Source organism: Procambarus clarkii, chromosome 65 (genome assembly GCF_040958095.1).
Source record: "Procambarus clarkii isolate CNS0578487 chromosome 65, FALCON_Pclarkii_2.0, whole genome shotgun sequence".
NCBI classification, from domain to species: Eukaryota; Metazoa; Arthropoda; class Malacostraca; order Decapoda; family Cambaridae; genus Procambarus; species Procambarus clarkii.
Genome location: NC_091214.1, coordinates 28,200,040 through 28,214,683, shown reverse-complemented (window position 1 = coordinate 28,214,683; position 14,644 = coordinate 28,200,040). Strand labels below are relative to the sequence as shown.

Sequence of the window (14,644 nt, the reverse complement as noted above, 5' to 3'; positions counted from 1 at the left end):
TAGGAGTGTGGGGGACCATAAGCCTTATCTAGGAGCCTAGGGGGGACCATAAGTCTTATCTAGGAGTCTGGGGGACCATAAGCCTTATCTAGGAGTCTGGGGGACCATAAGTCTTATCTAGGAGTCTGGGGGACCATAAGTCTTATCTAGGAATCTGGGAGGATCATAAGTCTTATCTAGGAGTCTGGGGGACCATAAGCCTTATCTAGGAGTCTGGGAGGACCGTAAGTCTTATCTAGGAGTCTGGGGGGCCATAAGCCTTATCTAGGAGTCTGGGGGACCATAAGCCATATCTAGGAGTCTGGGGGACCATAAGTCTTATCTAGGAGTCTGGGGGACCATAAGTCTTATCTAGGAATCTGGGAGGATCGTAAGTCTTATCTAGGAGTCTGGGGGACCATAAGCCTTATCTAGGAGTCTGGGAGGACCGTAAGTCTTATCTAGGAGTCTGGGGGACCATAAGTCTTATCTAGAAGTCTGGGGGGACCATAAGTCTTATCTAGGGAGTAGAGCTGATAGTGTCAGCCAGAGAGGTGAGAGTGAGTGGAGCTGACAGTGTCAGCCAGGGAGGGAGGGAGTGGAGCTGACAGTGTCAGCCAGGGAGGGAGGGAGTGGAGCTGACAGTGTCAGCCAGGGAGGGAGGGAGTGGAGCTGACAGTGTCAGCCAGGGAGGGAGGGAGTGGAGCTGACAGTGTCAGCCAGGGAGGGAGGGAGTGCAGCTGACAGTGTCAGCCAGGGAGGGAGGGAGTGGAGCTGACAGTGTCAGCCAGGGAGGGAGGGAGTGGAGCTGACAGTGTCAGCCAGGGAGGGAGGGAGTAGAGCTGACAGTGTCAGCCAGGGAGGGAGGGAGGGAGGGAGTGCAGCTGACAGTGTCAGCCAGGGAGGGAGGGAGGGAGTGGAGCTGACAGTGTCAGCCAGGGAGGGAGGGAGTGGAGCTGACAGTGTCAGCCAGGGAGGGAGGGAGTGGAGCTGACAGTGTCAGCCAGGGAGGGAGGGAGTAGAGCTGACAGTGTCAGCCAGGGAGGGAGGGAGTGCAGCTGACAGTGTCAGCCAGGGAGGGAGGGAGTGGAGCTGACAGTGTCAGCCAGGGAGGGAGGGAGTGCAGCTGACAGTGTCAGCCAGGGAGGGAGGGAGTGGAGCTGACAGTGTCAGCCAGGGAGGGAGGGAGTGGAGCTGACAGTGTCAGCCAGGGAGGGAGGGAGTGGAGCTGACAGTGTCAGCCAGAGAGGTGAGAGGGAGTGGAGCTGACAGTGTCAGCCAGGGAGGGAGGGAGTGGAGCTGACAGTGTCAGCCAGGGAGGGAGGGAGTAGAGCTGACAGTGTCAGCCAGGGAGGGAGGGAGTGGAGCTGACAGTGTCAGCCAGGGAGGGAGGGAGTAGAGCTGACAGTGTCAGCCAGGGAGGGAGGGAGTAGAGCTGACAGTGTCAGCCAGGGAGGGAGGGAGTGGAGCTGACAGTGTCAGCCAGGGAGGGAGGGAGTCAGCAGGGGTTGAGTAAGGTGGACAGAGGCGGCGGCTGACATGAAGGTCAACTGGGGTCGTGTGTGACTTTGAATATTCACGAGTGAGTACAGCAATATTGTAGCGACGGGCACTGTCCAGTGGCACTGTCCAGTGGCACTGTCCAGTGGCACTGTCCAATGGCACTGTCCAGTGGCACTGTCCAGTGGCACTGCCCAGTGGCACTGTCCAATGGCACTGTCCAGTGGCACTGTCCAGTGGCACTGTCCAGTGGTACTGTCCAATGGCACTGTCCAATGGCACTGTCCAGTGGCACTGTCCAGTGGCACTGTCCAGTGGCACTGTCCAGTGGCACTGTCCAGTGGCACTGTCCAATGGCACTGTCCAGTGGCACTGTCCAGTGGCACTGTCCAGTGGCACTCACCTCTCTCTAACTTGCCAGTACTCACCTCCTCTATAACTTGCCAGTACTCACCTCCTCTATAACTTGCCAGTATTCACCTCCTCTATAACTTGCCAGTACTTACCTCCTCTATAACTTGCCAGTACTCACCTCCTCTATAACTTGCCAGTACTCACCTCCTCTATAACTTGCCAGTACTCACCTCCTCTATAACTTGCCAGTACTCACATCCACTATAACTTGCTAGTACTCACCTCCACTATAACTTGCCAGTACTCACCTCCTCTATAACTTGCCAGTACTCACCTCCTCTATAACTTGCCAGTACTCACCTCCTCTATAACTTGCCAGTACTCACATCCACTATAACTTGCTAGTACTCACCTCCTCTATAACTTGCCAGTACTCACCTCCTCTATAACTTGCCAGTACTCACCTCCTCTATAACTTGCCAGTACTCACATCCACTATAACTTGCTAGTACTCACCTCCACTATAACTTGCCAGTACTCACCTCCTCTATAACTTGCCAGTACTCACCTCCTCTATAACTTGCCAGTACTCACCTCCTCTATAACTTGCCAGTACTCACATCCACTATAACTTGCTAGTACTCACCTCCTCTATAACTTGCCAGTACTCACCTCCTCTATAACTTGCCAGTACTCACATCCACTATAACTTGCTAGTACTCACCTCCTCTATAACTTGCCAGTACTCATCTCCTCTCTAACATACACACACACCCCAGGACATACACACACACCCCAGGACATACACACACACCCCAGGACATACACACACACACACACCCCAGGACATACACACACACCCCAGGACATACACACACACCCCAGGACATACACACACACCCCAGGACATACATACACACCCCAGGACATACACACACACCCCAGGACATACACACACACCCCAGGACATACACACACACCCCAGGACATACACACACACCCCAGGACATACACACACACCCCAGGACATACACACACACCCCAGGACATACACACACATCCCAGGACATACACACACACCCCAGGACATACACATACACCCCAGGACATACACACACACACACACCCCAGGACATACACATACACCCCAGGACATACACACACATCCCAGGACATACACACACACCCCAGGACATACACATACACCCCAGGACATACACATACACCCCAGGACATACACATACACCCCAGGACATACACACACACACACACCCAGGACATACACATACACCCCAGGACATACACACACACCACAGGACATACACATACACCCCAGGACATACACATACACCCCAGGACATACACACACACCCCAGGACATACACACACACCCCAGGACATACACACACACCCCAGGACATACACACACACCCCAGGACATACACACACACCCCAGGACATACACACACACCCCAGGACATACACACACACCCCAGGACATACACACACACACCAGGACATACACACACACCCCAGGACATACACATACACCCCAGGACATACACATACACCCCAGGACATACACACACACCCCAGGACATACACATACACCCCAGGACATACACACACACCCCAGGACATACACACCCCAGGACATACACACACACCCAGGACATACACACACACCCCAGGACATACACATACACCCCAGGACATACACACACACCCCAGGACATACACACCCCAGGACATACACACACACCCCAGGACATACACTCACCAAGGAGGCGATTTGAGAAGGGACAGAAGAAAGTGAGTCTCAAAGCGATGTACACTAACATAGATGGAATTACAAATAAAGCAAATGAGCTTGGAGAACTGGTACTTGAGGAAAACCCAGACATAATAGCCCTCACAGAAACAAAGATCACGAAAACGATAACAAATGCAGTGTTCCCACAGGACTATTATGTTATGAGGAAAGAGAGGGAAGGAAGAGGTGGGGGTGGTGAAGCTCTGCTGGTAAGAAAAGGCTGGGATTTTGAGGAGATGGATATTCAGGGCTGTGAAGGTTTCAGTGACTACATAGCAGGTACTGTAACAAATGGAGGGAAAAAAATTGTCGCAGTCAAATTGAAAAAAAGTCGCAGTCATATATAATCCACCACCAAATGACAGAAGACCTAGACAGGAATATGATAGAAACAACATGGCCACCATTAACATAATAGAAAGAGCAGCTTCTGTTGCTAGCAGGAATGGATATGGATTACTAATTATGGGAGACTTCAACCATGGGAAGATAGATTGGAAGAACAGAGACCCGCATGGAGGACCAGAAACATGGAGAGCTAAGCTGCTGGACGTGGCAACAAGAAACTTTCTAAGCCAGCACACCAAAGAACCAACAAGAATGAGAGGAGAAGATGAACCAGCAATGCTTGATTTGATATTTACCCTAAATGAATGGGATATAAGGGAAGTTAAGATGGAAGCGCCCTTGGGAATGAGTGACCACAGTGTGTTGAACTTTGAGTACCTGGTAGAGCTAGGACTTATCTCCCCCCAAAAAAGAACTAGGAATCAAAAGGCTGGCATACCGAAAGGGGAATTATGAACAGATGAGAAGTTTCCTAAGTGAAATACCTTGGGACACAAACCTCAGAGACAAGTCTGTAAAGGGTATGATGGACTATGTTACCCAAAATTGTCAGGAGGCAGTAAACAGGTTCATCCCGGCCCAAAGGGAAAAATCCGAGAAGCAACAGAAGAATCCATGGTATAATAGGGCATGTATCGAAGCGAAGAAACTGAACAAAAAGGCGTGGAGGAACTTCCGGAATAACAGAACACCAGAAAGCAGAGAGAGAGATACCAGAGAACCAGGAATGAGTACGTCAGGGTGAGAAGAGAAGCAGAGAAAAATTTTGAAAATGATATAGCAAACAAAGCCAAGACTGAACCAAAGCTACTCCACAGTCACATCAGAAGGAAAACAACAGTGAAAGAACAGGTACTGAAACTTAGAACAGGCGAGGACAGGTATACAGAGAATGACAGAGAGGTGTGTGAGGAACTCAACAAGAGGTTCCAGGAGGTCTTCACAATAGAACAGGGTGAGGTCACTGTGCTAGGAGAAAGGGAGGTAAACCAGGCGGCCTTGGAGGAGTTCGAAATTACGAGAGAGGAGGTCAAGAGACACCTGCTGGATCTGGATTTTAGAAAGGCTGTTGGTCCAGATGGGATCTCACCATGGGTACTGAAAGAGTGTGCAGAGGCACTTTGCTTGCCACTCTCCATAGTGTATAGTAAGTCACTAGAGACGGGAGACCTACCAGAAATATGGAAGACGGCGAATGTGGTCCCAATATACAAAAAGGGCGACAGACAAGAGGCACTGAACTACAGGCCAGTGTCCTTGACTTGTATACCATGCAAGGTGATGGAGAAGGTCGTGAGAAAAAACCTGATAACACATCTGGAGAGAAGGGACTTCGTGACAAATCGCCAACATGGATTCAGGGAGGGTAAATCTTGCCTTACAGGCTTGATAGAATTCTACGATCAGGTGACACAGATTAAGCAAGCAAGAGAGGGCTGGGCAGACTGCATTTTCTTGGATTGTCGGAAAGCCTTTGACACAGTACCGCATAAGAGGCTGGTACATAAACTGGAGAGACAGGCAGGTGTAGCTGGTAAGGTGCTACAGTGGATAAGGGAGTATCTAAGCCATAGGAAGCAGAGAGTTACGGTGAGGGGTGAGACCTCCGATTGGCGTGAAGTCACCAGTGGAGTCCCACAGGGCTCTGTACTCGGTCCTATCTTGTTTCTGATATATGTAAATGATCTCCCGAGGGTATCGATTCATTTCTCTCAATGTTTGCGGACGATGCTAAAATTATGAGAAGGATTAAAACAGAAGAGGACTGTTTGAGGCTTCAAGAAGACCTAGACAAGCTGAAGGAATGGTCGAACAAATGGTTGCTAGAGTTTAACCCAACCAAATGTAATGTAATGAAGATAGGTGTAGGGAGCAGGAGGCCAGATACAAGGTATCATCTGGGAGAGGAAATTCTTCAGGAGTCAGAGAAGGAAAAAGACTTGGGGGTTGATATCACGCCAGACCTGTCTCCTGCAGCACATATCAAGCGGATAACATCAGCGGCATATGTCAGGCTGGCCAACATACGAACGGCATTCAGAAACTTGTGTAAAGAATCATTCAGAACTTTGTATACCACATATGTCAGGCCAATCCTGGAGTATGCAGCCCCAGCATGGAGTCCATATCTAGTCAAGGATAAGACTAAACTGGAAAAGGTTCAAAGGTTTGCCACCAGACTAGTACCCGAGCTGAGAGGTATGAGCTACGAGGAGAGACTACGGGAATTTAACCTCACTTCGCTGGAAGACAGAAGAGTTAGGGGGGACATGATCACCACATTCAAGATTCTGAAGGGGATTGATAGGGTAGATAAAGACAGTCTATTTAACACAAGGGGACACAGGTGGAAACTTAGTGCCCAAATGAGCCACAGAGATATTAGAAAGAACTTTTTTAGTGTCAGAGTGGTTGACAAATGGAATGCATTAGGAAGTAATGTGGTGGAGGCTGACTCCATACACAGTTTCAAGTGTAGATATGATAGATCCCAGTAGGCTCAGAAATCTGTACACCTGTTGATTGACGGTTGAGAGGCGGGACCAAAGAGCCAGAGCTCAACCCCCGCAAACACAACTAGGTGAGTACAACTAGGTGAGTACACACACCCCAGGACATACACACACACCCCAGGACATACACATACACCCCAGGACATACACATACACCCCCAGGACATACACACACCCCAGGACATACACACACACCCCAGGACATACACATACACCCCAGGACATACACATACACCCCAGGACATACACACACACCCCAGGACATACACATACACCCCCAGGACATACACACACACCCCAGGACATACACACACATCCCAGGACATACACACACACCCCAGGACATACACATACATCCCAGGACATACACACACACCCCAGGACATACACACACACCCCAGAAGAAACACCCCACCTGAAGAAACACATAAAGAAACTGGAGAAGGTTCAGAGGTTTGCGACGAGGCTTGTCCCAGAGTTACGAGGGATGGGATATGAAGAGCGGCTGAAGGAACTGAACCTAACGACACTAGAGAAAAGAAGGGAGAGAGGAGATATGATAGGGACATATAAAATACTCAGGGGAATTGATAAAGTGGAAATAGATGAAATGTTCACACGTAATAATAACAGAACGAGGGGACATGGGTGGAAACTGGAAACTCAGATGAGTCACAGAGATGTTAGGAAGTTTTCTTTTAGCGTGAGAGTAGTAGAAAAATGGAATGCACTTGGGGAACAGGTTGTGGAAGCAAATACTATTCATACTTTTAAAACTAGGTATGATAGGGAAATGGGACAGGAGTCATTGCTGTAAACAACCGATAGCTAGAAAGGCGGGATCCAAGAGTCAATGCTCGATCCTACAAGCACATATAGGTGAGTACATATAGGTGAGTACACACATCCCAGGACATACACATACACCCCCAGGACATACACACACACCCCAGGACATACACACACCCCAGGACATACACATACACCCCAGGACATACACACACACCACAGGACATACACACACACCCCAGGACATACACACACACCACAGGACATACACACACCCCAGGACATACACACACACCCCAGGACATACACACACACCCCAGGACATACACACACCCCTGGACATACACACACCCCAGGACATACACACACCCCAGGACATACACACACACCCCAGGACATACACACACCCCAGGACATACACACACCCCAGGACATACACACACACACCACAGGACATACACACACACCCCAGGACATACACACACACCCCAGGACATACACACACCCCAGGACATACACACACCCCAGGACATACACACACCCCAGGACATACACACACACCACAGGACATACACACACACCACAGGACATACACACACACCCCAGGACATACACACACACCACAGGACATACACACACACCCCAGGACATACACACACCCCAGGACATACACACACACACACCCCAGGACATACACACACACCACAGGACATACACACACACCCCAGGACATACACACACACCCCAGGACATACACACACCCCAGGACATACACACACACCACAGGACATACACACACACCCCAGGACATACACACACACCCCAGGACATACACACACACCCCAGGACATACACACACACCCCAGGACATACACACACACCATAGGACATACACACACACCCCAGGACATACACACACCCCAGGACATACACACACACCACAGGACATACACACACACCCCAGGACATACACACACACCCCAGGACATACACACACACCCCAGGACATACACACACACCCCAGGACATACACACACACCACAGGACATACACACACACCCCAGGACATACACACACACCCCAGGACATACACACCCCAGGACATTCACACACACCCCAGGACATACACACACACCCCAGGACATACACACTCACCACAGGACATACACACACACACACACCCCAGAACATACACACTCACCCCAGGACATACACATACACCCCAGGACATACACACTCACCACAGGACATACACACACACACACACCCCAGAACATACACACTCACCCCAGGACATACAGATACACCCCAGGACATACACACCCCAATAAATTCACACCCCAGTTCATACACACACACCCCAAGACATACACACACACACCCCAGAACATACACATACACCCCATGATATACACACACACACACACACACCAGGACATACACACACACACCCAGTACATACACACACACCCCAAGACATACAAACACACCCCAGAACATACACATACACCCCATGATATACACACACACACACCCCAGGACATACACACACACCCCAGGACATACACACACACCCCAGGACATACACACACACCCCAGGACATACACACACACACACCAGGACATACACACACACCCCAGGACATACACACACACACATCAGGACATACACACACACCCAGGACATAGACACACACCCCAGGACATACTCACACCCCAGGACATACACACACACCCAGGACATACACACACACCCAGGACATACACACACTCCCCAGGACATACACACACACCCAGGACATACACACACACACACCAGGACATACACACACACCCAGGACATAGACACACACCCCAGGACATACACACACCCCAGGACATACACACCCAGGACATATACAAACACCCCAGGACATACACACCACAGGATATACACATAAACCCCACGACATACACACAGTAATAGGCCATCGGAAATGGGAGACCTAGACCAACCAGAAATATGGAAGACGGCTAATGTAGTCCCAATATACAAAAAGGGTGACAGACAAGAGGCACTGAACTACAGGCCAGTGTCCTTAACTTGTATACCATGCAAGGTGATGGAGAAGATTGTGAGAAAAACCTAGTAACACATCTGGAGAGAAGGGACTTCGTGACAACCCATCAACATGGGTTCAGGGAGGTTAAATCTTGCCTTACAGGCTTGATAGAATTCTACGATCAGGTGACAAAGATTAAGTAAGAAAGAGAAGGATGGACGGACTGCATTTTTTTGGACTGTCGGAAAGCCTTTGACACAGTAACGCATAAAAGACTGATGCATGTGCTGGAGAAACAGGCAGGAGTAACTGGTAGGGCGCTCCAGTGGATAAGGGAGTACCTAAGCAATAGGAAGCAGAGAGTTACAGTGAGGCGTGAGACCTCAAATTGGAGTGAAGTCACCAGTGGAGTCCCACAGGGCTCCGTACTCGGACCTATCCTGTTTCTGATATACGTAAATGATCTCCCAGAGGGTATAGACTCATTCCTCTCAATGTTTGCTGACGACGCCAAAAGTCTGAGAAGGATTAAGACTGAGGAGGACTGCTTGAGGCTTCAAGAAGACCTGGACAAGCTGTAGGGAGGGTCGAACAAATGGTTGTCAAAGTTTAACCCAAGCAAATGTAATGTAATGAAGAAAGGTGTAGGGAGCAGGAGGCCAGATACATGGTATCATTTGGGAGATGAAATCCTGCAAGAGTAGAGGGAGAGAAAGACCTGGGGGTTGATATCACGCCAGACCTGTCCCCTGAAGCTCATATCAAGAGGATAACATCAGCAGCATATGCCAGGTTGGCTAACTTAAGAACGGCCTTTAGAAACTTGTGTAAGGAATCTTTCAGAACATTATATACCACATATGTCAGACCAATCCTGGAGTATGCGGCTCCAGCATGGAGTCCATATCTAGTCAAGCATAAGACTAAACTGGAAAAGGTTCAAAGGTTTGCCACCAGACTAGTACCAGAACTGAGGGGTTTGAGCTACGAGGAAAGACTACGGGAATTAAACCTCACGTCACTGGGAGACAGAAGAGTTAGAGGGGACATGATCACCACATGCAAGATTCTCAGAGGAATTGATAAGGTAAATAAAGACAGACTTTAACACAAGGGGCACACGCACTAGGGGACAAAGGTGGAAAATGAGTGCCCAAATGAGCCATAGAGACGTTAGAAAGAATATTTTCAGTGTCAGAGTAGTCGACAAATGGAATGCATTTGGAAGTGATGTGGTGGAGGCTGACTCCAAGCACAGCTTCAAGTGTAGATATGATAGAGCCCAATAGGCTCAGGAACCTGTATACCTGTTGATTGACGGTTGAGAGGCGGGACCAAAGAGCCGGAGATCAACCCCAGCAAGCAGAAATTAGGTAAGTACAATTAGGTAAGTACTCACGCCCCAGGACATACACATACAACATGGCTCCTTCCTCTGTGCTGAATCAAGCCATTTGTTCAACAATTTCACGCTCGCCTGAACTCCCTGGCCCTTGATGGTCCTCTTCTCTCTCTGCTCGTCTCCACACCTGTTCCCCGAGCCCCACACCTGTGCCCAGAGCCCCACACCTGTAACCCGAGCCCCACACCTGTAACCCGAGCCCCACACCTGTGCCCCGAGCCCCACACCTGTGCCCCGAGCCCCACACCTGTGCCCCGAGCCCCACACCTGTGCCCCGAGCCCCACACCTGTGCCCCGAGCCCCACACCTGTGCCCCGAGCCCCACACCTGTGCCCCGAGCCCCACACCTGTAACCCGAGCCCCACACCTGTAACCCGAGCCCGACACATGTGCCCCGAGCCCCACACCTGTGCCCCGAGCCCCACACCTGTAACCCGAGCCCCACACCTGTGCCCCGAGCCCCACACCTGTAACCCGAGCCCCACACCTGTGCCCCGAGCCCCACACCTGTGCCCCGAGCCCCACACCTGTAACCCGAGCCCCACACCTGTGCCCCGAGCCCCACACCTGTGCCCCGAGCCCCACACCTGTGCCCCGAGCCCCACACCTGTAACCCGAGCCCCACACCTGTGCCCCGAGCCCCACACCTGTGCCCCGAGCCCCACACCTGTGCCCCGAGCCCCACACCTGTAACCCGAGCCCCACACCTGTGCCCCGAGCCCCACACCTGTAACCCGAGCCCCACACCTGTGCCCCGAGCCCCACACCTGTGCCCCGAGCCCCACACCTGTGCCCCGACCCCCACACCTGTGCCCCGAGCCCCACACCTGTAACCCGAGCCCCACACCTGTAACCCGAGCCCCACACCTGTGCCCCGAGCCCCACACCTGTGCCCCGAGCCCCACACCTGTGCCCCGAGCCCCACACCTGTGCCCCGAGCCCCACACCTGTAACCCGAGCCCCACACCTGTAACCCGAGCCCCACACCTGTAACCCGAGCCCCACACCTGTGCCCCGAGCCCCACACTTGTGCCCCGAGCCCCACACCTGTAACCCGAGCCCCACACCTGTAACCCGAGCCCCACACCTGTGCCCCGAGCCCCACACCTGTGCCCCGAGCCCCACACCTGTGCCCCGAGCCCCACACCTGTAACCCGAGCCCCACACCTGTGCCCCGAGCCCCACACCTGTGCCCCGAGCCCCACACCTGTGCCCCGAGCCCAACACCTGTGCCCCGAGCCCCACACCTGTGCCCCGAGCCCCACACCTGTGCCCCGAGCCCCACACCTGTGCCCCGAGCCCCACACCTGTGCCCCGAGCCCCACACCTGTGCCCCGAGCCCCACACCTGTGCCCCGAGCCCCACACCTGTAACCCCAGCCCCACACCTTACTTACTCCTTGTATCAGCTCAGAGTTGACTGACTGATTACTGTCACCAAGGTTGACACCATACGTGACTACTGTCACCAAGGCTGACACCATACGTGACTCCTGTCACCAAGGTTGACACCATACGTGACTCCTGTCACCAAGGTTGACACCATACGTGACTCCTGTCACCAAGGTTGACACCATACGTGACTCCTGTCACCAAGGCTGACACCATACGTGACTCGTGTCACGTAGCCTTCTTGGTCACGTCCTTGTAAGTATTGTGTAAATATAAATATGTACACGTCCTTAATTGTTTTTTGTTATCAAGTTTTACATTCACTGTGGTTGTTAAGCCATGACTCTTGTTCCATTGAGTTCACATAATTGTCATGTTCCAAGCACATGTCATTGACCAACCCGTTCTCGCAAATTTAATAAGTCAATATTGACTTATTAGTTGCGTGCATAGGTGACATACTAAACATAATAGTTTCCCTTGAAAAGCTTCATAGAAAACACCGACCTTACCTAACCTACTTAGTATGTTAAAATAAGCATCTTATAGCTTCGTAATTACAATTGTTACTTAACCTATTATAGGTATAGGTTAGGTAATAATTGTAATTACGAAGCAATAAGATGCTTATCTTAACATACTAAGTAGGTTACGTAAGGTCGGTGTTTTCTATGAAGCTTTTCAAGGGAAACTATTATGTTAAGTATGTCACCTATGCACATATTTAATAAGTCAATATTGACTTATTAAATTTGCGAGAACGGGTTGCAACGACACAAGATGTTGACAATTTTTTAAGCAATACATTTTGAGTTTGTATTCTTCATACCGGATCATTAAATATCCTTATGTTCTCCATGCTTTTGTTCCAATTAATATATTGTTACCATACGTGAGTTTTTACTGAGCAAGACTATGTTCTAATTTGTGGTGTACAACCTGGATGTGCACTTGCGGGAGCATCATGGATGATCTTTAACATAGTTGGTACCATGACAGATGGAACAATTAACTGACAACACTTCCTTGGGGCTCTCTCTAGCTTTACTACTCTACATAGAAAATTGTCTAATATCACTAGTTCTTTCAATGATGCTGGAGGTTTGTGAATCTAATGAGTATCTTGCTTAGTCAAAAACTTAATGACAGGTGCCCATTTGGGATCTTGTCGATGTTCCGTCTGGAATACTGTAGTGTCTAATGCTGGGTAATTTAACTGAATTACAGCAATGTCGAGAAAACGCATCGGCTACAACATTTTGCTTTCCTGGAATATAACCAAATGTGGGATTGAGCTCTTGAATTGTGAGCAAATATCTAGCAAACTTTCCAGTGGAATTCTTATTCTTGACAAAGCAATTAATGGTTGTGATCTATAAGGACATGAACTAGGTAATTATAAATTGTATCCCTGAAATGGTTAAGAGCCCATACTACTGCTAAAGCTTCATTCCGTTGCATTATAATTTTTCTCTTCTTTAGATAATGTACAGCTTGCATAAGCTATTGCGTGATCTCTTTGACCTTCTGCTTGAAGTAATGCAGCACCTAGACCTATGTCACTAGCATCTGTAACCAACGTAAAAGGTTTAGAAAAATCTGGGTACGTAAGGACAGGTGACGAGATCAATGCTGCTTTGAGGTTTTTGAATGACTGTTCTTGGGAGTCTTCCCAACCAAAGGGTTCATCTTTCCTTTGCAACTTGTAAAGTGGAGCGGCTATAAGAGAGAATCCAGCAATAAATTAACAATAAAATCCTACAAGACCTGTGAACTGTTTCAGGGCTTCTGCAGTACGAGGCGTTGGAAAATCACTGGCAGCAATAATTTTTTATTCATTATATGTAATGCCTGAACGGGTGACTGTGTGACCTAGGAAATAAATCTTCTCCCTTAAAAATTAGCACTTTGAGAGTTCTATTTTTAAATTTGCTTCTGCAAGCTTTGCAAGTACTGTCTCAAAGTTCTGGAAGTGAGTCTGAACATTTTGTGACATGATTACAAGATCATCAAGGTACACTAGAAGAATACTTCCTATCAATCTATGAAATATGTTCATCTTGAGCCTTGAAAAGGTAATTGGACTACTCTGCAGCCCAAAACTCATTCTTTTGAACTGAAAATGACCATTGAGAATACTAAAGGCTTTAAACTGTTTACTTTCCTCATCAAGTGGGATTTGCCAGAACTCAAACATTGAGAATACTTTGTTTTGATCTATGTTTTGCAACAAATCATTTAGGACTGGAAGAGGGAAACAGTCAGGCATAGTTACTCTGTTAAGCCTCCGATAATCTATTATTGGTCTCCGTGTCCCAGCTCAGTTTGGTACAAGAATCAATGGAGCGTTCCATGGCGAATTACTCGACTCAATTACATGACTCTGTAACATTTCCTCTATGAGTCTATCGGCTTCTGCTCTCTGAGAATGGGGTAGACAGTAAGCTGGTACATAAATAGGCGTAGTTCCTCACTCAAGGAGAATTTTATGTCTAACAAGAGGAGTGAGACTT

At 49.4% G+C, this 14,644-nt stretch overlaps 1 protein-coding gene across 1 annotated transcript in view; it reads right to left on the bottom strand.

The window, feature by feature from the left end:
• The window catches only part of LOC123751708 (dentin sialophosphoprotein-like), a 77,646-nt gene extending 63,246 nt beyond the window's left edge, over positions 1–14,400 (bottom strand). Inside the window, exons 1-2 of the mRNA XM_069309755.1 lie at positions 14,292–14,400; positions 13,656–13,850 (exon numbers count right to left, since the gene is read on the bottom strand). Coding sequence (XP_069165856.1) covers positions 13,656–13,850; positions 14,292–14,400 — 304 coding nt within the window. The remainder of the gene's footprint in view (positions 1–13,655; positions 13,851–14,291) is intronic.
• Between the last annotated feature and the right edge of the window lie 244 nt (positions 14,401–14,644).